Source organism: Brienomyrus brachyistius, chromosome 6, assembly GCF_023856365.1.
Source record: "Brienomyrus brachyistius isolate T26 chromosome 6, BBRACH_0.4, whole genome shotgun sequence".
Classification (NCBI taxonomy): Eukaryota; Metazoa; Chordata; class Actinopteri; order Osteoglossiformes; family Mormyridae; genus Brienomyrus; species Brienomyrus brachyistius.
The window spans coordinates 2,459,411-2,482,546 of record NC_064538.1 but is presented as its reverse complement, the minus strand read 5'-3'; the positions used below and the strand labels follow the sequence as shown (position 1 = coordinate 2,482,546).

The window sequence follows — 23,136 nt, the reverse complement described above, 5'->3', positions numbered from 1 at the left end:
AAAAAAATCTTGGCGTGGATTTTTTTTTTCTTTTAAAGCAGAATATGTTGACATTATACAATGACTTTTCAGCTGTGGTTGTGTTAGGCATTAGACAGACTGTAAAGCTGGGATGAGAGGAACCAAAAGATTTTCAGTTAGAATGTGCCTCAGTGCCGGGAATCCATTTGAGGCCAGATTTCCTGGCTGACAGATCAGGGAACCTTAATGGGGAACGAGAGCAGAAATGACAGAATGGTTTCCACTGGCCCAACATGGCTGCCAGTAGCAAGCGATAGACGTCGCTCTACTAGCACCTGGAGCTTAGTGCTATGCTAGCACCTCTGCTAGCACCTGGAGCTTAGTGCTATGCTAGCACCTCTGCTAGCACCTAGAGCTTAGTGCTATGCTAGCACCTAGAGCTTAGTGCTATGCTAGCACCTCTGCTAGCACCTAGAGCTTAGTGCTATGCTAGCACCTGGAGCTTAGTGCTATGCTAGCACCTGGAGCTTAGTGCTATGCTAGCACCTCTGCTAGCACCTAGAGCTTAGTGCTATGCTAGCACCTAGAGCTTAGTGCTATGCTAGCACCTCTGCTAGCACCTAGAGCTTAGTGCTATGCTAGCACCTCTGCTAGCACCTAGACCTTAGTGCTATGCTAGCACCTCTGCTAGCACCTAGAGCTTAGTGCTATGCTAGCACCCTGCTCCATGCAGAACGCTCGGTTATCATGGGGGGCTAAAGGGCTGGCAGCCACGGCACCAAGCCCATCCATCACCAGGCAGCATGTGCATGGCCCACGGACCCGGAGAGATCCGCACCCCCCTGGTTAGTCTGTGGGAGACTTGCGAGCACTTTTGTCATCCTGACAGCACAGTGACTATCATTGGCGCACACACACACACACACACTTTAAAATTTGTGTTTTTAAATCCTGGTTTAGTTCTGGTTCTGCTGCCAGAAGGCTCAACCATCCAGGTAGAGGGCTGAAGTGACTTTCTAATGCCAGAGATGACCGTTAACTTATTCGACAGTTTCTCATGAATCAGAGGATGACATCAAGAGACCTTCAAAAAGAACAGGGAACATTAAGTGCAGGTGTGATGTTCACTGCTAGGACAGTTTGTATCAGGCTCCAAAAAGCCGGACTGAAGTCGTATAAAGCAAGGAAGAAGCTCTTCATTAATGAGACAGCAGACCAGACTGCAGTTTGCAAAAGAAAATGATTCACAGATGCACACCCGCAATTAGAAAAATGAGTGAAACAAACAACTGCAATGTGATCTTAATTTTTTCCAGAGCTGTCATTTTCTCCCCTCAGAAATCGATAACTGACCCCCAAATTAAGTGAAAGGGAAAGATACAAAGTTACAAAGTCCCAACCACAGGCTTGCAGTTAATGCACTTAATTTTATTATCAAGCTTTATAATCTGTACACTTTAAAATGATAGAAAAGTTAATCTCCATGTAAATCAGTAGGACAGAGGAACACACTGCTGGCTGGCAAGGGGGCCAGGGACCAGACATTTCGCAGAGGTTTCCTGCAACGGCAAACGTCGCATAACATCATTCTTAAAGCTTTCATCGAGGAAATCCATAACCAGGACACATTATGGGCTGTCAGTATGTCTTCCACTACTACACAACAATTTAATTTCAGTCTCTTTATAGTTAAGCTATTATGCTCAGTTTCATTTTAATAAAGAAATAATCAATATTAACCTCTTAAATTTTCAACGTTTTTTTTCCTTAAGTCAGAAGGCATTAAAATTCACCTTCCCTTCCGAAGACTGAGCCATTCACCCTACGAACGTCAGCAGCTGTCCCTCCTGCAATGGGGATTGGGGGGGGGGGGGGGTCTGACCCCACCAAAACACACGCCCACTGCAGACAGCAGGTTAAGGTTAAGTGAAGATCAGTGCAAGGGTAGCGCTGCAAAGCTGGACTCTGCATGTGACGTGTGTAATCCTGCACGGTGACATCAACAGAAGGCCGGCAACACAAGGCCATATCCAGCAAGAAGATGGAGAGGTCGAGTGTACGGGTCTGGAAACCAGCAGCCTGGCCTGAACACTTAGTTCTTGCGTGAGCCAACACCTTTTTTATGTTAAGCGTGGTCCTGAGACATTGTGCAGATTAATACACACACATACCGCAATGGCGGACGACAGGCAGAGATGCACTGGGGTTAGAGAGCGGATAACCTGAATGAACGCGGGCGCACACACACACACACACACACACACACACACAGTGTTCACAAATATATATATATATATGCACATTGTACACACACTGATTTTATTCGACTATTGTCAGATCTGAAAAACTGGTCTAGTCAGATCATTTACTAGAATCCTGGAAAAATAAATGGATTATCAAAACAGTCAGGAAAACGTGTTTCATGAGTGTCCGCAGCGCGTTAAAGCCCGCGAATGGTTTAAGCATACAGGAAAAATGACGTAAGACGGCACGAAGCGTGGATTAACACCAGAGTTACACATTTGGTCACACACCAACCTACCGTATGCTTTTAAACTCCTAAGACGGTATTTATAACATGTAGGGGAGGAAAAGGATAAATTGCTTCATTCAGTGGCTCGACCAAGTATTGAGAAAAAAAACCCCAGAAAGCTGCACAAGGGTAAATTAAAGAAATCATTCTTTTTGGGAAGACGTCCATTCAAACCGCAGAACATCAGAAGGGCTGGGATGTGCACTTGACCAGCGGGACCAGAACAGATAACAGTCTGACCCCGAGCAAGAGTAACGGATGGAGGGTCTGTACTGCCTTCCCAGCAATGAGGAGATGATCACTGCAGACAACGCCGCACACAGCAGGCCCTGATTGCACGGACGACGAGGTGAGCCCGCCGAAGCAGACGGCGCTATTGTCAGAGAAGGCGGCCAGGAGTGTGTGCACTGCGTAGGCACAAGCCGATAACGCCTGATAGGTCTGTGGTTATTGGTCACTGCCTCCGCCGTTAAGAGATAAAAGGAGACCGTTGCTGGCCAGTCTTATCCAGAGACATTTATCATCCGCGTGGCGGGGAAATGGCCTAGCGAGGGATGCAGAGCAAAGTGGCATTCTGGGCATTTCTGATAGCGAGCCAGAACATTTTATTGCATAGGGAAAAATAATGATTAACGGGGGAGAAAAGCACAATACGTCAGCTCTGAGGGCTCAGAGGATGCGGCGCTCTAGTTAATGAAACACGTCTAGGTATTCCTGGCAGCACGGCTTTTTGGATCGAGCATGATTCGAGCCATTGGAGGTGGACGGGGAAAGAAGAAAAATAAAATAAAAATCACGCGATAAAAACGCCCTTTTATCAGCAAAAGCGTGTTAAAAGGAAGGTATTCAGATGATGCTCTTCAGCACAGAGATGCAGTATGGAGCGGACTGCGAACGTGAGGGGTAGATATTCGTATTTCATTAGCGATAGCGTTCAGTGGCGTGTTCCCCCCCCCGGAGTTCTCATGGGTGAGGATGACTGCATGTTGTCGATCCCCCCCAGACACTACGAATCTCTCTTGCATTAGCACGAGTGCAATTTACAGTGCATGTCACCCAAAAAGCGCCTATTTACAAAGGGCTTTTACTGCAAAGGCAGCCACATGTGACCATCTCTCATTCCATTTCCTCCATAAAGTGTGAACTTTTACCTCTTATTGGTACGCAGCTTCATATCATCAGTAGTGTTGAACTCTATATACATGTCAATGTATGCATATACACTTACACCGTACGATTCTTTTATAAACATCTCTGTAAAATAAAATATCTTTTTAGTCTTCTCTTTGCAGTCCTATACTTACAGAGCTTGGTAAAATAACGCTTGGTGCATATTTGACTTATTTTACAGATGTGCTTCTTTGAGTGTCCTAATCGGTGTACAAAATAAAGTGCCTCCCAGCAGGGCTGATTGGTGTTTTCAATGTTCACTTTGTTCAGGGGGGGAAAAAAAAAAAAAATCATCTGACTGCCATCCGATTGGTCAGTCAGGAATCCAGCAGCAGGCTATCTTCATTCTCATTGGGCGGCAACATGAGCTGCTGCTCATAATATAGGCTCTTGGCGTAGTTGATCTCTTGAGATATCTTGATGGCGAGGCTTTCGTTCTTCACGTGAACCTGCGACATGAAACCGCAGTCAGTCTGTGCAAGTTACACACATCCCAACGAGCCATCCAGGGCTGCCAAACACTGCCGAGAAGCAGAAGCATCTTCACATAAAATGCAAACACTGGTGCTCAATCCCCCATTAACAGTAATGCTGTCTAATGATGGGAGTAATGAGGCTTCAAAAGCTTGCATTGGTTGCGATCTCTGTCTGCTGTCGATCACTGCCTGAATTAACCCAACAGGAAGCATTGAGCAGTAAACAAAACAGGTTAAAACAGTCAGTGATCGACAGTCTAGTTTGTCACATCATTTAGCTCCCCCTTAATTGTATGCAGGAAACTTCTTAGGTTGATCTCGTCATGCAACACCTTCTTCAATCACTCACCATGGGCTTTTGGTGCGATGGGCCCGGAATGGCAACTCCGCTACTGGTGCTGTCCGCTTTCTTCGTGAGCTGGACGTAGACCTTCCCGTGATCCTTCGAGACCAGGCAGTGGTAGAGGTCATCATACTTGACCTCCAAGAAGATGGCCTCACGGTCAGCATACTCCCCTGGCTTCAGGAAGTACACCACTTTAGAGGAGATGAGCACGGAGTAGGTGTCGATGGCTTCCACGGCAATGAAGCTGTACGGGAGCCGGAAACGAGCAGAGTTTTGGTACTTGAAGATACAGCATAAGAACGATGGGTGGAAGAGCAGCAACTGGCCAAGTGGAGGCACAGGTGATTGGTGATGCTCTTCGCACCATCTCTGACCGGGAAAACCGAGCAGGGACAGGTTTTGCAAAAACCGCAAAGAAACACGACACCTTAAATGAAAGCAGATGAAACTAATCCAAGAAATGCAACAGCAGAAGAGCTAATATGTTGCACCTGTGGAACTGAATTCCAAAATAGTCAAAGACAAAAGGGAGAGAGAGAGAGAGAGAGAGAGAGAGGAGGCGAGCAGGAGGGTGAGGAGGCGAGAGAGAGGAGGCGGGCAGGAGGGTGAGGAGGCGAGTGAGCTGAAGCCTCGGGCAGAGCTGCGATTCTCACACACACACACACACACACACACACACACACACACACACACACACACACACACACACACACACACACAAACAAGCACAAATACACACACACACGCAGAAGCCTACAAGTCTAATGGTCAGTTTAACACGTCAAGGGCGAAAGGCCACACAGAGAGGCAGGGGTTCCTGTTATTTGGATTAATTAGCCAGAGATGACAAACGGACACTCACAGCCGCAGAGCTGCTCTGGGAGAGGAACCCACAGCCATTAACTAACGTCAGCAGGATAATGGCACAGTTTATAATTACGGCGCCTTGTAAACATATGCTAAAAAGCCACTGAGACCTTTGGTGTTTTATGAGACACTGAAAATAAAGCATAGCACCAGTACTACAGACCGAACCTCCAAGGTGGAATGGTAGCTGGAGATCTACAGGCCACGCCTCCAAGTCGGAATGGTAGCTGGAGATCTACAGGCCACGCCTCCAAGGTGGAATGGTAGCTGGAGATCTACAGGCCACGCCTCCAAGGCAGAATGGGGTAGCTGGAGATCTACAGGCCACGCCTCCAAGGCAGAATGGGGTAGCTGGAGATCTACAGGCCACGCCTCCAAGTAGGAATGGTAGCTGGAGATCTACAGGCCACGCCTCCAAGGCGGAATGGTAGCTGGAGATCTACAGGCCACGCCTCCAAGGCAGAATGGGGTAGCTGGAGATCTACAGGCCACACCTCCAAGGCGGAATGGGGTAGCTGGAGATCTACAGGCCACGCCTCCAAGTCGGAATGGTAGCTGGAGATCTACAGGCCACGCCTCCAAGGCGGAATGGTAGCTGGAGATCTACAGGCCATGCCTCCAAGGCGGAATGGTAGCTGGAGATCTACAGGCCACACCTCCAATGTGGAATGGGGTAGCTGGAGATGTACAGGCCACACCTCCAAGGCAGAATGGTAGCTGGAGGTTCTTCTCTTAGCCCATAATGGGGGAAAAAGACCTTAAGAGAGCCTTTGAAGTCTCTGTCAAGGGTTATTAACAGCTGTGGTTTTGGCAAATCCCTGATTGTGAGCTGCTCTAAAAACGAACTTTATAACTGTTCTCTGACATTCTATGTCAGAAGCAATTACATTATATATACATTTTTAATGCTTCACAAAAAATAAAAATTGTAGTCCACGGAAAAATCCATTTTGACATATGAACAGCATCCAAGAACTGAATATAAATCTGAAAACTCCAGTAAAGACTTCAAATACTTTTAAATTACTTTGAAAATTACTTCTGAAAAGGCTTGTAGTCCCATAAAGCATAATAAGAGTTGTGGTTTGGAGTAACAGACCGTTACACTTTGGCACGCTCGGCTACTTGGCGTCTCTCCCCCCAAAATTACGCGGTGCCGGGGGGGGGGGGGGAAGGCGAGCACACTCACAACTCAGACTGGATGTTGTCCGTCAGACGGAAGAGCTGCTCCTGTCCGTCCGCCTGGGGGGCCGAGAAGCGGGGCAGCAGACCCTGGGGGCCCTTACAGCAACGTGGCTTCCTGACCCGCTGTACACCGAGCCTGTGGGCAGATGGGAGGGGCATCAGGATGGGCGCCATGACGACGCCACTGCTAACCACCACTATAAAGTCTCTGCCGAATAGGTTTTCCTCTATCACCGTGAATGTTGCCTTTGTCATCATCATCATCATCATCATCATAATCACCACCACTGTAAAAATATTAAGCAAATGGGAAATAAGCCTGTAACTTCAAGACAGCAGTTACTGACCCAAAGGCTGGTGGTTCATGTTCCAGACTAGGTTCCCCAGTTCCGGTCCTGCAAGGCCAGTTTACAACACAGTCTCCAGATTTCCCTGCTCAAACACTCCCAATAAACCTGGTAATTAGTTGACTAAGGTGTGTTTGAGCAGGAAAACCAGCTGACTGTGTTGTATACTGGCCCTGCAGGACCGGAACCGGGGAACCCAGACGTACTTCCTTTGAACAAGGGATGTGGTGTGTGTAACTCGGCAGGTTAGGAGTGATCAGAAGGTCACTGGTTCAAATCCCAGGGTTAGCAGAGTGATTTCACCATTGGGCCCCAGGACAAGTCTCTTAACCCCCAACTGCTCCAGGTACCGTCTGAGCCTGCCTTCTCGATCGTATGTTGCTGCTGAATAAATAAAACGTAAAGATGCTTAACCTGAGTAACTCCAGTAAAACGTCCAGCTGTGCAGATGAGTGCAAACTGTGGGTCGCTCTGGATGAAGGCACCAGGTAAGCAACAAAAATCTACAACACACACAACTGCAAAGGCCCTCAGTGAAACTATATGAGAAGATCCTCCAGGTGCCATTATAACACCCTACGCATTATTCGTATTAAACGAAAACGCAGTACATCAGCAGATCAGCCAACAGACGGACCAATACGAGCGCAGAGCCGACATGCCGCTCCGCGTTCCGGAAACCTGTTCCAGACACGGACGCCAAGAACACGAAGAGCGAAGACGCAGCTTCACAGCGAAACGAGCTGACATGCGAAGCACGTAAATCGAGAACCTGCAGGCGGGAGACCAGGGAAAACCGCTGGAAGGGTAACAGATCACAGCTGGAAGGCGTTACTGAACCGGCTCAGAGTCCCGACCACAGCACGTCAACGGCTACCCAACGTCCAGCGGAATCCTAGGAAGGCGGCGTATCTTCCACACAAAAAGGACTCCTGGAGATAGGCATACATTTAGGGGGGGATGGGGGACACACGCCCCCCTAGTGTTGACATGGGGGGGTCGCCCCCCTCAATAACGATACATAAAATGCCTGGTTTACAAAAACACAAATCTCATTACATAAGTTTTCTTCTTAACGTTTTTATTTGGAGAAGGAGTGCAAACTGCAGCTAGCTGGGTTGGTTAACGGCGTAAGAATGAGCAAGAAGCCCATCGAAGAAGGTGGCCAGACGTGTCATTTATGGGAAACACCATAAAGTCAGTCATTCACTTACCAGTAACTCAGAATCATTTAGTTCATAAACAGTGTAGACAGAAAGTCCCACTTATTACCAATAAGAGATTCAGTAAATCTCCATTATTTACTTCTATGGGTCTCTAGGAGAAGATCTTCACAATTTCATGTGTGAAAGTTGGCATGTATGTGAGAGAGAGACATGATGCAGGACAATGACAGGAGCATCATAGTGGACCCTGAGGTGAGGCCAGTTTTCCATAACGAACGGCCTGACATTCGTGGTGGAATCTCACAAAATCGTGCATAATTTTAATAATTCCCACATACACAATGCAGGACACACAAACCAGCACATTAGTGAAGGTGAATAACAGTAAAATGGGAAGTTAAATTTCACTTTATACATTATAACAGCAATAGGGTATAAAAATAAACTGCATACTGCACGACTACAGAACTGCCTTTTAAGGCAACGTGACGTCACACCTTTGACCCCGATATACCTGTCCCCCCCCCCCCAGTGTTAATATGAAACCTACGACCCCGATCGTGGACATCTCCTCCACACACTCACGGACTGGTGGAGAGACCAGATGCCTCTGGCCTGATTTCTGGGGCCAGTCCACACAAAGGACGGACTCTGTGTGCTGCACATGAAACTGGGCCAATCCTTAGCAAGACAGTTAATTCATTAATACATGCAGTTGGCGGTGCTCGCGTCTGACCCCGGTATTCGTTTCCTTCCTGAAGTGACTCTCTTTGATTTTTTCCCTCTCATTTCCCCCCCCAGACCCTCCCTACCTGTGTTTCCTCCAAAATGTGTGGACACCTTAGGCCTGTAAGGAATTATTCAGCACATTATGTCGAAGGAGAGGGGAGGGAACTTCTGCAGAACCGCACACCATCCTGGCAGGAAAACAGCCATTACCTTCAACCCCCCCACACTGCGTTATGGTGTGAATGGCCATATAGGTCTAACAAAAACAAATATAGCCATATTGTGCAATGTGGCTGGACACTGAGATCTTCAGACAAGATGTTATTCATCAGGCAGCTTCTGTATCGATGCAAAGCAAATAGCAAATTCAATGTTAATTGCAGAAAAATCAGTAAAAGAATGGAATGTTAAAAAAAAAAAAAACCTTAAGTCTGAAACACAAACTCCATACGTTTTCAGTTAGCCAGTAGGCTTAGGCAAAATATCTCTGGATAATTCTCTTACTGAAATGTTCACTATCCACCCATGTATATGCTTGGGCACTGATCTAGCTCGAACGTTCAGAAAATTCGCTGTGCACCACAATCGTTCCCTTTTACATTTTTCCCAAGTGACACTCACGGTTAACCAATTAGCGGCTTGGGGATAGAACAAACAGGCTTTTGCGCTTGACGAGCCAGAGAAACAAGCCAATCGCAGGGAGCGCCAGGGCTGAGCCGGGTCCGGGCTCCCGGTGAGGACGACCCCTGCGCCGCCGGGCTGGGATCCGCCCCCCCACCCCAGCCCCCACATCTGGCTTGAGTCTCCAGCTGCCCTCCTCTGATTGGAGCAGATGGCTTCCAGTCGACGCACAAAGGCGGCACTGTGTTAAAATCTGCCTTTCCCTTTCAACCAGGGGTGGGGCACCCACAGCTGCTGCTAATCTGGGATGGGGGGGGGGGGGGGGGGGCAGGAGGCACGACGAGGACAGAGAAGCGAGACCATCTTTCAGGGGCTCAACCGTAGCATTAATGCCAAACCTGAGCAGCGACAATATGAATGATCTCAGCTTCTCACAGATCTTTCCCCCACTTGAAGGCATCTGCGTCATGGCCAGTCCAGAAGTGAATTAAATGTGAACATCTTACGAGTGTGTGCGCTACTCAAAAGCGCATAATGAGAACCATCATGCACATTTCAAAGTGTTCGAAAAGCAAGAAAAAAAAGGGACAGAAAAGTCCAAGCTGGGATTTCGGTTCTGCGGGTCACTTTCAGAGGAACCCGCACATGTGCTCGTGGGTATCGGATACAATTGAAAAACGTATTTTTTTATAAACACTAACACGTCAACAGGCATATTAACGTGACATAAGAGACATTTCAAACTATCTCTGTTTAATACGAATGAGCAAAAATCCTCGCCATCATGTTCCCAGCAGCCAATAAAGATCCTTAACTTTGCATCTACCCACGACTTGAGGCCATTTCCCTGGGTTATAATTACTAAAATGTTACCGCCATTAAGGTAAACGTGTCACATGACCTCGTCGACGGGTTGGTTCCTCGAAGCAGGCTTCTTCCTGCACTTCTGCCAGGCCTGCCAATGCGATATGCCTGCTTTGAGTGTCAAACACCCGGAGCTCTCCCCGGGGTGGACCAGGAAGCCGTAAAGACACAATGTCCTTCCCTAGACGGCTGGGTGGAACAGCAGAGTTCAACCTCAGGTCAGTATTAGCCTTGGAATAGAGCCAGTCTGACATTAATGGCTACAGCAGACTCCTGCACGGGCGGCCTGCCTGTTGTGTCAGGGGGTGGCGCGCAGGGGGGGTGGGGTTAATATTGAGACACACCCATGCTGTGTCAAAACAGAAAAGCACCAGCCACACGTTTGCCTCGTACCGCTCCAGTGATCTAGAGCTCCCTCCCGGAGGAACTTCGACAGGCGCTGACAGAATTGAAATCGCTTTATTGCCGAGCCTCCGTCTCTCTGCGCCATGCCGCTCCCTGGCACGCGGCCTAGCCACGAAACGCTGTGCCGAGTTCAAGCCCAGGGTGGGGCTGAGCAGCGCCACAGTGACGGGCTGCCAACCAAACGTGGCGTCTCTCAGCTCCCCCCACCCTGCCAGAGGTTTGGGTCTACTGGACCCGAAATACTTTAGCAGAACAATAAATGTAACAGAAGGCAGCCGTGCATGCTGGGAGCCGTGCATGCTGGGTGAACGCTGAGAGTGAAACCCCCTCCCGTGCCCTCCCGCCATGACACTTCTCGCTTTTTGTTTTGGGATTGTAACCGAGCCGGAGCTGACTGCCCTCCTGGGGGGTGAGGGCCAGGGCCAGGGCCAGAGCAGAGAAGGTGAGCTTGATGTAAGGGAAGGAAGTGGCAGAAAGGGGGGGGGGGGGGGAAGGTATTTCTTGCTTATTCGTTCATTTGTATTCGTTTGTTCACCTGCTCATTTTGTCATCTGCAAACTTGCCGCATGGTTGGAGGTAGACGCATCTCAGCAACAGACCAAGGGTTGTATGAAGGCAAACCCTCGAAAACAGGCCGGGGGGAGGACGACTAATTCACTTAGTTTGGAGTACTGGCATTGACTTTAAGCAGCAAGATACCCTATAATGTCAAGAATCTGTTCATGTAGATACTGCTTACTGGGCTCCATCTGCTTTGGTAAAACAGCTAAATGTTTTCATGTTGTGGTGGTTTGGGATCAGGCGTCATTAAAGACATGAAATGTGACCTGAGGGGAAGTCCCCAGGAAATGGATACGCCCATGCGTGCCTCTATACATCGGCAAGAGTACAAACGCGGGCACGTATTTCGGGGTGTGTAAGTGTCAATACGGGTACGATGGGACACAAGTGTCTATGGGAGTGAATATTAGTGCTTCCTCCGCACTTGTGTGTTTGTGTGTGCGCGCGAGTGTGTCAGCTGCAGCCTGCGGTGAGGCACGTTTCGTCTGTGACCCGTGGCTGACCTCGTGGGCACCCTGCAGCGGTCGGCACGCTCCGGTGACTCCTTCCTAAGTCACCTCACAAACGCCCTGCCCCCCAGAGGCCTATCTTATCATGACATAGTCCACTGGGGGGCTCCCCCAGCTGGAAACAGCCCCTAGCACTACCCTGTCCCAAGTGAGAAGAGCCAGGGAAAGGAAAGACCCCAGTACCCAGGATTTGGTAGAGGGTGTATGGAGATGGTTGTTTCACCATTGGAGGGGCCCAAACCCCCTGTTCCCTAAAAACGCATATAGTGCTCCTACAATATTGACAGGTATATGCCCCTACCATGCATACCATGGATGTGAGCGCCGGACGGCCTCTCCCCGGCCCATGACTCAGCGGGATGGAGACCTTTGTTTTCTGGCAGATCAAGCAAGGTCACACGGCTGGTCACGCACGTTTTCCGCACTCCAAGAACCTTCGCGCCATGCAGGCATTTTAACTTCTGCGAGTTCTTTTCGAACAAAGAGGACCTGCAGCTCAGTCAGTTCTGGTGACTGTCGCATTAAATATTTGAGAGCTAACCCGGGATATCCATGGCACGAAAGCAGATCGCAAAGCAAAAATTTAACAGGCGGCCTCCAGAAATCGATCTTGATGACACACATTTTTTCCCCATTTGGTAGAACGGACGGTAATGAACAGCGTCCGATCAAATCAGGCGGAAAGAGCCGCATGCAGAAGAAGCAGGATCGTTTTACGATCGATGCTTCATACGTAGCTACCTGGCTATAAAAGGCAGCTTATTGTGAAATGGTAGCCAGCCCCTAACCGCCTCGAGCATCGTTACATCACGTCAGCCCTGTGGGTATCCACACACTGCTCGGCGTACGCACCCAGGTTCACCGGGGGACATTTCATGTGAGCTCCAGCAGCAGAGTGACTGAAAACATCCTGGCAGAAAGACGATCCAGGTGATGTAGCGCACTGGGCAGCTTTCGTGTAAGCTGATTGGTCAGCTGGGGGAGGGTGGCGCACACACACCGGGCGCGTAACATCACGACACGTGACAACTGAGCCCACGGCGCACTGAATACCGTGGCGAGTCCCATTACATCCAGAGGGTTCCGGTTACAAGCTCAAACTAGGGGACAGAGGCCTCACGAGATTAGAAAGCATTAGCCAACTCTGATGATGATGATGCTGAATAACACAATATCATTCGCATTATTACGATCAACCTAGGCATGTGGACACTGGCTTACTGTGTTTCTTTTAAGCCTTTCTGGAGGATTTAAGTTCAGGGCCCACATTGGGGCTCAAACCAGGGAACATTTTTGTAGATTGTAGACGAAACTCGCTCAAACCTGTGGTTGCTCAGGCTGGCCATGTCCCGCACGGTCTGGGCCGTCTCGGAGGCGAAGTCCAGTGCCCCGGCCACCGGCTTGGTCACAGTACCCACCAAGCCCTTCCCCAGGCCGGAGAAGAAGCCGCTCACGCCACCCTCCGTCTTCACGCCTTCCACGGTGGAGGTGATGACGCTGGTCAGGCCTCCCAGGATGCCTGCGGGGTGGGACAGGGCAGGACAGGCTCGGCGTCACCCAAAGTACACCCGCACCTGGCATTCACACAGGGGCGGACAGCCTGTCACCAGAGCGGTAATGGATACCGGCACTACCACCAGCGACAGGAGGCCGGATTTCCCCTAGACTGCTGAGAATCTAATGGCAGTTGTGCTGGCAGAGGGAACGTTTCATTTGAAAGTAAAATGAACAAATATGGGGCATTTAATATAGATGATTCCGTTTAAAAAACATTATAACAACACGGCTAGCATGTAACAAGACACCAGCCAAATATAGGAATGCATCATCAAGCTAACATAACAACAGCTAAATACAGTTCAAACGGAGTCCTTGTCTACACCGCAGTGACAACTGTGAGCATAACTCGATCTTTCATCGCGACGAGACGCACCTCCCTCGCTGTGAACTTCGACATTAAAGAGACGAGAGGAAAAGCACAGGCCTCCTGCCACAAACAGCAATGAGTCACATCACAGTGGTGTGACACCTCCAGGCTAAGGGGAAATGGGGGGGCTCTCTAACAAGCGCTAATGTCTGCTTAGCATGAAGATAAAGAGCAAAAAGCCTCCGGGACAAACATAAAGGTGGAAAACAAGGCAGAAATTAATGGCGCGATTTACCTCGAGGATTCAGCGTTTTGTCACTGGAAAGATAGCATTAAATATCAATAGCTATGGCTGCTCTAACTTTTTCATCGCAGGTCCGTATCAGAATTTTGATTTTTGTTCAAAATACGGAACAATTTTCAATAACAGCATTTCATGAACCTGAATGAATTAACAATAACTTTCAATACAGACATCAATATTTAACAATAACGGGAACTTAACAAAGACTGGTTTAACAGGAGGATTATGATGAGTTATGTGTGTGTAAAATTTGGAGGTTCTGCATTGTATTTTTATACTTTGAACCACAGTAAGCTTTTTCACATTAAACAGTCGTCGATAAGGTGCATTATCGGCTTGGTCTGGATTAACCTGCGGTTTGATCCGCATCCGGACCACAGTCTGGACTTTGAGAGTCCCTGCACTAGACGATGTTTACATCCCCATCCCAACCCCCAACACACACACACACACACACAGCTTGCGTTGTACCATGTGCCAATCCATGGATCCCTGCCACCAGATGTTCTCCGCTGGTGGCGCCATGGTAACGGATGTACTCCCTCTCACTCTGGTGTCTTGTGTCCATGGTTTTACCCAACCCGTCCGACAGGGTTCCTGCAAACTGAGGGGAGCAGACAGTCTACTTCAGTGCTCCTCTGCTTCAAGGTCAGCGAACTGGAAGCCCAGCTCCTGCTCACAATTACGACACAAAGACATGCTAAGTATGCCGAAGAATAAAGAGCAGGTCTGAATGGAACTTAGAGGGCTCCAGCTGACAAGGTGAGACCTCGGGTTGACCTGCAGAATGTCTGCACAACAATGAGGCCACGGCAGATTCGTACAAAGCAAAGTTTATACAGGACTTCAAACGGGCCGGCAGTCTGAATGCGGCTTCTAGACGGCTGGGGTGTTTGCGGGAAAACCACTCTGGCTCCAATAAAGACCAGTCTGGGGTCAGACAGAGACACATTGTTATATTTGAAGGACGCCTTAGGAACTTGCCAATTAAAGCATTGTAAGAGCATTGTTGGAGGACACCTACGTAACATACTCAAACTCTTGTGTAGAGCTTCAGTCTTGGAAAAGAGTCCTTCTGGCCAGAGACTCCATGCTTAGGGCCTTTGAAGGGCTTGAATGGGCTTGACCAATCATCTAAGTTCATTATCTCTCTGCAGTTCCCTACAGCAGACAGAGGAGGTGGCACTATAACCTATCAAAGGGCCCCCACGGGGCTGTCTACGTGAACTGCCTGATTAGCCAGCTATGCCCCACTGGATGGGCCTGAGAGAGCGTGACTGATGGTCCCTCATTTGTCTCAATCAAAGTCCTGGTGTTGGTGGTTACACTACCCACTGTGTCAGAAATCCCCCCCAAGATCTTCCTGACCTTTGTGATAATAGATCGTTTGAACATTTCTGAAGGAGGATCTATCCGAGAATACAAAGACAACATTATTTGAGGCACATTCAAAACGAAAAAGCTTATTGGCAGAAAATTGTTTTTATTCCCTAAAAAAACAAAGGTTTGCATTTAAAAGTATGTCTCTACAAAGCATAAAATTTCTTTCCTATATCTAACTTCTGCTAAGAGAGTTATAGATCTGCAATACGGTCAACACACAGCGTATCTCAATCTGTAACTGCTACCACAAAGCCGATGTTTTAGTCCTGATATATGTGATATTTTTAAATCACATGCAACACAGTGCATCGCATTGCCTTGTGTAACCGAGTCAACACCGTCGCTCTTAATGCAAAACACCGAAAATTATCATTCTACTTCTCCAAACTTTTGAAAAACAGATATGAAGTATGTTCAACACTGTCTAGTTCTTTCAGAATAAACAAGAAAGCATTTGTTATTTGCTAAAAACAAAAAGAAAACAATTTTGCCTTAAGTTACCTGTAAGTTAACTACTTAACATGTCATCTGACAGTATCCAATGCTTATAATATTTAAGCCTTGGACTTTCTGCAGGAAACTCTGGATTGTTTATGGAGCCTTAACCACTGAAAATTTAGCAAGGTACGAGTTATACGACCCTGCAGCCGATCGTCGGGTTTATAGCACTGAAAACAGACCAACCTTAACAAAACAAACGGCCAGGCCGTGCCACCCTATCTACGCTCAGCCCAGCATCTGAAACTCTACACGTGTAATCGTGTTACATAAATGTGGATTCAAAGGCGTAAAAAAAACCCCAGGGAAGGTGGTCAGGGTTATATAAAGAACAAAAAAGCACATCAAGTAACAGATTTTTGCTGTCGAGTTAAACTATGGGGACGTTAAGTTTTACATTTCGAGTTTGGTGTTTCATCCATCTGTTCAACGCATTAGGCGAGTAATTCTTCGCTGGGTTTTCAGAGCTGACCAAGCTTTGCCCAGAAATGCACCCCACCCCCATAGCTCCCTCCCCCAAACACCTCCAAGCAGCCCCAGCAGGTGCTTGCTGGAAGTGGGCTCATCTTACTGCCTCGGATGCTCCTTGCCAAAGGCCACGTGCTGCGCAAACAGACTCCACATCGCACCGTCGGTGAGAGAGCCAGCCGTGAACTTGGGATGACCCTGGGCGGGTTCATCTGAAGGCCAGTTCCCATTCTCTCACAGTCCTTTGTGTATCTGTGTGTGTGTGTGTGTGTGTGTGTGTGTGTGTGTGTGAGTGAGTGTGTGTGTGTGTGTGTGTGAGCGCACAGCTATGTCTCGCAAATCCAAACCAAAACACTAAACAGATCTGAGCAGGGGGGGTTATGTTTTCAAGTTTACTGATCCTCTCCCACCAACTTCATAAAAAGGCCCCCCCTGCCTCAAAAAAAAAGAAGGGGGGGAACCCCACAAACAACACATATGCATATTTCTAGACTGATGTGTTGAGAAACGCATAAATATATATAAAACGTTCGTGAACAGAGACAATAACAGACAGAAAACAGGCCTGGAGAGAAAGGGTGGAGGACAAGTCACGTTCTGACCACTGATTGGTCCTTCAGGATATGAATCCACCCTTTTTTTTTTTTTTGAAGGGATATTTTGGCGAACAAGTTCGAGCGGCACAGCCAGAGTTTAAAAGTTTAGAGCCATTCCTTCAGATATCGTCCAAGCGGGAGAATTTTTTTTCCCTTCTCTCACAATGAAGCTTTGAGTTCATGGAGTTAGGAGTATGTAAAACGTACAGAAGGTATCAGTTAGCGGGTTCTGGCCTGTTGTGGAACAGACTAAAGGGGACAGATAGCTCATAAACCATGACACATGACCCCAGCTGAGCTTATGAAACATCTGAGCATCAACAAAAATGTAAGAGATTAAAGCCAACGTCGGACCACGCAAAGTTATAAAACATTTTGGACCTCAGCACCACACGTTTCCCGAGACCAAGGGGAAAGACGGATTACCAGCCTGGGTACAGACAATAGGCTTAATCTCTTTATCATGAACTATTCTGGATGAAAACTATTTCGATTCGAAATAAGCGTGGGAATCCACTGCCGATGACAAAACGTCCGGGCAACTTCTTTTTGTAGGAAACGGCTAGAAGCGATTTGCGTTACTCAGGCAGAAGAGGGTCATAAACGGTTCTGCTGGGTCCAGTGGAAGCACGCAGGATCGTCTTAGATGATGGGCTTTAAGCAAAATGTCAATGAGAACCAGTGATCCCATCTTAATTTCCAGTGAATGGGTGTAGGAACAAGCAGGACAAAAGCAAATGGACGTCAGGAGACAAATGCCTCCAGAGGCGAGTAAGCAGAGACCATGAAAGGCTAGGATCTTACACCAGTACAGAAGAACACCTTGCTTTAGTTTCTCCTCTTATTAACCAGAACTCAAATACATAAATCAACTTAATGAAACACAAATAACATCAGCACCAATAAAAGAGAAACAGAGATAAGCACCATTAGAAGTCCCAAAGCATTCCCGTAACTGTTATGCTGGTAAGTGCCGGAAATCTTTTCTTCCTCTTGGCATTTGCATCCAAGGTAGCAATAAGCGGAAGATTAAGAAAAAAGGAAAACAGCCCACTTGGCTCCTGAGCGCTTTTGGGTGAAAGTGTCATTCCCAGAGCCAAGACGGGGCTCTCCGAGCAGACCTGCTGGCTGTCTGTACCCCCGCAGGACAAAGACGAGAGTGCCCTGTGCTGACGAGCGAGCTCTCCGAACAGCGCAGGCTACACTGGGCTGGCGGACGCTGAAAGGTGGGATTTGCTCAGGATGGTGCAGCTCGGTTGGTGGTGAAGGGGAGACTGGGTCAGCACCTGGATATGGGCCTAGGAACCCGGGGTTTGCTGAGCTACAGGGCAAACCATACACTGAACAGGCTGCGGGACAAAGCCGGCCACAGAGAGGCCGCTAATGCACCTAAGCTAAATGAGACCAGCTTTAAGAAAGACCATGGAATATACTCCAGTTACAGCCATTAGGGGGCGCAGTGGTTAACGTCATGGTATTACAATCATAGCTTGCCCATTTGAGTCTGACAAAGGGATCCTCCAATGCCTTTGAGCACTGTTCATACCTTGCGCAAGTCGTGTTCAATAAAGTAAATGACAGAACACTTCAGACACATGCAAATGTAATTAATTAGCGGATCGCAAAGTGAGAAATGCAAATGAAATAAGCAGAGGTTACTGACAGAAACGTCTTACAAAACCTTGAAGCGTCTGACATATAAATCGGATTTGCAAGAGGCAGTGACAGTGCGGCTTATTGTTGCGGATGTTACACTCATTAAATTAATTTCCTTTTGGATCAATTAAGTACGTACATATGTATGTATGTATCCATCTATCTATCCAGTTATCACTCCCCCCACTCGCAGCTGGAAGGATAGTGCATGATGAGCATAGCTGGATAGCTGATACTTTATCACCAGAGAAAGGTTCCATTTTATGCGAGGATCACAGAGCACCACCTGACCCAAAGAGGGGGACATTTGGGGCTACTTGGGGCTACACCTTTCCCCTGTTGCCTGTTTCGATGGCGGGACTCTTCCCCGGAGTACGAAGACCCCTACCTTGGCAGCAGAGTTGGATACGCCATGGGTGACGTTGCGAATGAGGCCGCCGACGTTGCCATACTTGATAAGCTCAGAGACGCCCTCGGTGACATCATTCAGAAGACCCATGGGGTTTCCCAGGAAGTCCACTGAGCCCAGAATCTGGGCTGCCTGGCCCATCAGCTCCTGGGGGCAACCATCAGTGTTACTGCCCGCTAGCTTGTACCTGCATGGCGGACATGAGCCCATCACGTGGACAGATGACAGAATTCGTCTAATAATGGACTTGTTGAATGAGCTCACCTCACGGAAGTGCTTCAGGATGTCATTGATGATGATCTCCTGGGTCTCGTAGGCATGGACCCGGGTGTAAGGGTACATATTGATGACAGCATCTTCGAATCTGATGAGGGGGAATCCCAGAGTTCCCTTCAGAGCCTAGAAGCAACACAAGACAGACATCAAGGGACCCATCAGTGTTGACCTATGGTGGGAAGAGGGAACGGAGGACATTCAGGGACTTGGGGGGGTATGAGGATGAAGATCCAGTTCACTATGGGAGGGGGCGCTGAGCTAATGAGTTTTGGAAGATGCAAATGTATCTGAATAATTTCTCTTTTACTTCAATAATCCCTTTGAAAATAAGACAGGATAATAGAGGACTAATATTCTAACTGATGATGTATGATCATAATTACACAATCCACACATTTTAAAACTGCAACATTTTACAATTACATCCCTAGAAAATAAAAAAAAAATACATAAACTCACATACCCACAATGAAATAAGGAGCAAAAAATAATAGACAGACTGGTATACAGCCAACTTGTCATAGCATTCAGGTTAACTGGAGCATGGAACACAATGATATGTAAACAGGGCTCTTACACCCCCTTGTGGCCAAAGGTGGTGACACTAAACCAGTCAAGCAACTGAAAAGCCTGGCAGAACAGACACTGCACTCTGCATTTTTATGGTATAGATGACAACAGTTCTGGAGTGAAGGACAGAAGAGTGGGCTGCCAACTGGCTGGCAGGTACCTTGAGGTCCGGGGGGAGCTTGTGAGAGGTGAAGACACTCAGCTTGACCTGTGGCAGGCTGATCTTCAGGTTCTCAAAGTAGTAGCGCTTGGGAGTCCCACCTTCTTCGCTGGGCTTCTCGTACAGGTTCTCATCCAGCTTCTCCAGCTCTGAAAGGAGACAGAGGTATTGTCATCAAGGCCACCATATGAGCAGATATTCATCCACTGAAATCCATCATAACAGCTGGGTACATCACTAGCCCTCTTAAGTCAAGTTTTTAGGGCACACAGGCAGGTCTGTCCCCGGGGACCAGCGCCTTCCGCCAACGTACCGGCGTCCGACTGGCCATAACCGAAAAAGCTGAGCAGCTTCAGCAGCAGCTTCTCCTCGACGATGACCGTGAAGTGGCTGGTGGTCACCATCAGGTGCTGGAATGAGAAGGTTCCCCACATATAAATAGGGCAAAAGTGCAATACTGGCAATACACTCTAAATAGGCCTAGACTGCTGGACCTTAAATATGGCACGAGAAATCTCACAAGACTTCATCAGAAGCGCTGAGAGCAGATGACAGGCCGATGGACTGTGTCTAGAGGAGCACCGGGCCAGTGGGCATTGCTTACCTTAAAAAGCTCAGTGAGCGAGAGCCTGCTGGGCACCTTGACCGCATTGACCTGCAGGGCTGGGCCCGTCTCCATGACGCTGCCCTCGCCGGAGCAGGACGTGACGCACACTATCACTGGCTGCGTGGTGCCCAGAAGCTGGTTATCCACCTGTCAGGATCGAAGGCGGCGACGGCGGGTTATACCAAGTTTAGGGAGGGGGTGGAGGGGGAAGAGGCCAAAGGCTGCTTTAGTGAGCAGAGCCACCATAACAGGAGCAGAACTCACCTAGGTTCAGCCTTGGTACGACCCAACTACAGGCGTAGTTAGCAATACAATAATCAAAAACTTACTGCAGTAACTTGAGGCTAAATGGATTCTCAGTTTTTCCTCAATCATCTTTAATATTTTTAACACAACTTACTGAATTTTCAGCAGCAGAAATGCTCTGTCTGAAAACAGGTATAAAATTATATCTGTGTGCACAGCAGCCAGCTCCTGCCAACGTACTTAGGGAAACCTCAGGGGACACTGTTGATATTCTACTTATTTTTTCAGTCGTTAAAGTGATTCTGAAGGCTTAGTAACTAAAAAACAGACGGATGCCTGAATTGTTTTATTTTTTTCCATTATGTGTAGTGTGGCTGTTTGAAGTGCAGCCCAGTGAACTGGTTTTGTTTAATGAACAAACAACATAAAATCCTTTCCCTCAACCCAGAAACCTCGAGGACGCAAGCCAGTCCCAACTGGTGCCGTCTGGCACGGCATCCGGCGCCTCACCTGGATGTTCTGCACGCTCAGCTCCAGCACCTGGCTGGCAGCCGTGCGAGTGAAGTGGACGTCAATGCCCGACAGCGTGGTTAACACAAGCTCCTCTGGCAGCTTGTTGACCAGGGAAAGACCCACACCATCCTCCAGGTTGAGAAGCACCTGGGAGAGCCAGACGGAAGCCATTCACAACCTATAATACTGTGCAAAAGTCTTAGGCAGCCAAAGAAAATGTGTGAAAAGGCTATTTATCTGGGTAGTAAGTGTGTATTCGCTCTGAAGAAAACAAAATGTAATAGTGAAACGTGCAAATTAACAGTAACACAATCAAAAAAGAATTTCTTCTGTTCCAAGAAAACAGATTTCTGATGACTAGATAAATACCTCTTTGGTTCCATCTCCTCAGAAGCACACCAGACATGCCATGTATTTGTTAAACTTCACCACCAGCTTAATTATTTAACTTAATTAGATAAATAACTCGATGAGGTACTGATTAGGCAAACAAGGTGAGGGAGTGGGCAAGTCAAAAAATACACGGGTGTGTTGGATGATTTATAAATAAAATAAGGCTAAACTGTAAGTTTACCCACAGACCCACAGACTTTCCTACATGGCACCGTTGTACTGGCCACCAGCAGTGGCAGCTTGGTCCAGCCCCCTCGTACCTCCAGCTCCTGCTCCGGGGCCGCAGCCTGCTCGCTCTCCTGGCTCTGCTCTCCCTCTGCTTCCGAGGCGTGCCGGGTCATGCGGTGCTGGTTGAAGTCGCTCACCTGAAAACAGGTATCAAACGGGGGATAAGAGGAACCTCTGGATTTCCCGTGGTTCGCCACCAGAGACCAGACTCACCTGCAGGACTCGAGTCGGCCCGTCGGGAAGCACCTGCACCGAGAGCACCCCGGAGCCCGGCCGCATCTTCTGGTTGACAAACTGCTGCGCAGGGGGCAGGTCCAGGAGCGCTAGATTGGGTCCGAGCACGACCTCTGCCCCGTCGTACAGCCCGGGAAGCCCACCCTTCACCTGGAGAAGACACAAGCCTCTAAGGTGCTACGTGGTCCTCTTAATTTTCAGCACTACTTACAGATGGTCATTTTCACTCACATACACATACATTATATGAACAAAAGCATTGGGACACCTGGCCATTACACCTACAGGAACTTCTATGACATCCCATTCTAAATCCATAGGCATCAGTATCGAGGTCCCCCCTTTGCAGCTATAACCGCATACAAAGACAGTTTGTATAATTCAATGCTTCCAACTTTGTGGGAGCAGGTCAGAGAAGCATGACTCTGCCCCACTGCACAAAGCAAAGTTCATAAACACATGGTTGGGTGAGTCCGGTGTGGAATAAATTGACTGGTCTGCACAGAGCCCTGATCTCAACCCCATCAAACACCTTTGGGATGAACTAGAACGTAGAGATTGCAAGCCAGGCCTTCACGTCCAACATCAGTGCCTGACTTCACAAACGCTCTTCTGGATGAATGGGCAAAGATTCCCACAGACACACTCCAAAATATTGTGGAAAGCCTCCCCAGAAGAGTGGTAGCTGTTATTGCTGCAAAGAGAGGACCAACTCCATATTGATGCCTATAGCTGTTGGTGCGGTGGGCACCTTGACGGACACCAACCTGAGCCACCAGTCTGGGCAGACCACACGTCAGCATGCCAGAGCAGAAGTGCCACGTCTGAGTGGTGCTCCGTCGTGAGTCTGGTCTCCTCAGCATGAGAGGCTCGTAGCTGGGAACGGGAGGGGCATACAGGGAAACACGGTTCTCACAGGTTCTCACAGACCAGCCAACGTGTTCCTCATTAAGCTCACACAAGCTTCGCTTCTATCATCAGCAGATGT

The 23,136-nt window shown here is 48.3% G+C and overlaps 1 protein-coding gene across 3 annotated transcripts in view; it reads right to left on the bottom strand.

Annotated features, from left to right (window-relative positions):
* Positions 1-3,940: 3,940 nt before the first annotated feature.
* Positions 3,941-23,136, bottom strand: part of vps13d (vacuolar protein sorting 13 homolog D) — a 54,699-nt gene continuing 35,503 nt past the window's right edge. For all 3 annotated transcript variants that reach the window (XM_049016301.1, XM_049016300.1, XM_049016299.1), the window contains 14 exons: positions 22,916-23,024; positions 22,128-22,298; positions 21,947-22,051; positions 21,291-21,440; positions 20,532-20,681; positions 20,241-20,337; positions 19,928-20,076; positions 19,186-19,320; positions 18,901-19,068; positions 14,383-14,515; positions 13,064-13,259; positions 6,543-6,674; positions 4,490-4,730; positions 3,941-4,113 (listed from right to left, as the gene is read on the bottom strand). In XM_049016301.1, coding sequence (XP_048872258.1) covers positions 3,982-4,113; positions 4,490-4,730; positions 6,543-6,674; positions 13,064-13,259; positions 14,383-14,515; positions 18,901-19,068; positions 19,186-19,320; positions 19,928-20,076; positions 20,241-20,337; positions 20,532-20,681; positions 21,291-21,440; positions 21,947-22,051; positions 22,128-22,298; positions 22,916-23,024 — 2,068 coding nt within the window. In that variant the 3' untranslated portion in view covers positions 3,941-3,981. The remainder of the gene's footprint in view (positions 4,114-4,489; positions 4,731-6,542; positions 6,675-13,063; positions 13,260-14,382; positions 14,516-18,900; positions 19,069-19,185; positions 19,321-19,927; positions 20,077-20,240; positions 20,338-20,531; positions 20,682-21,290; positions 21,441-21,946; positions 22,052-22,127; positions 22,299-22,915; positions 23,025-23,136) is intronic.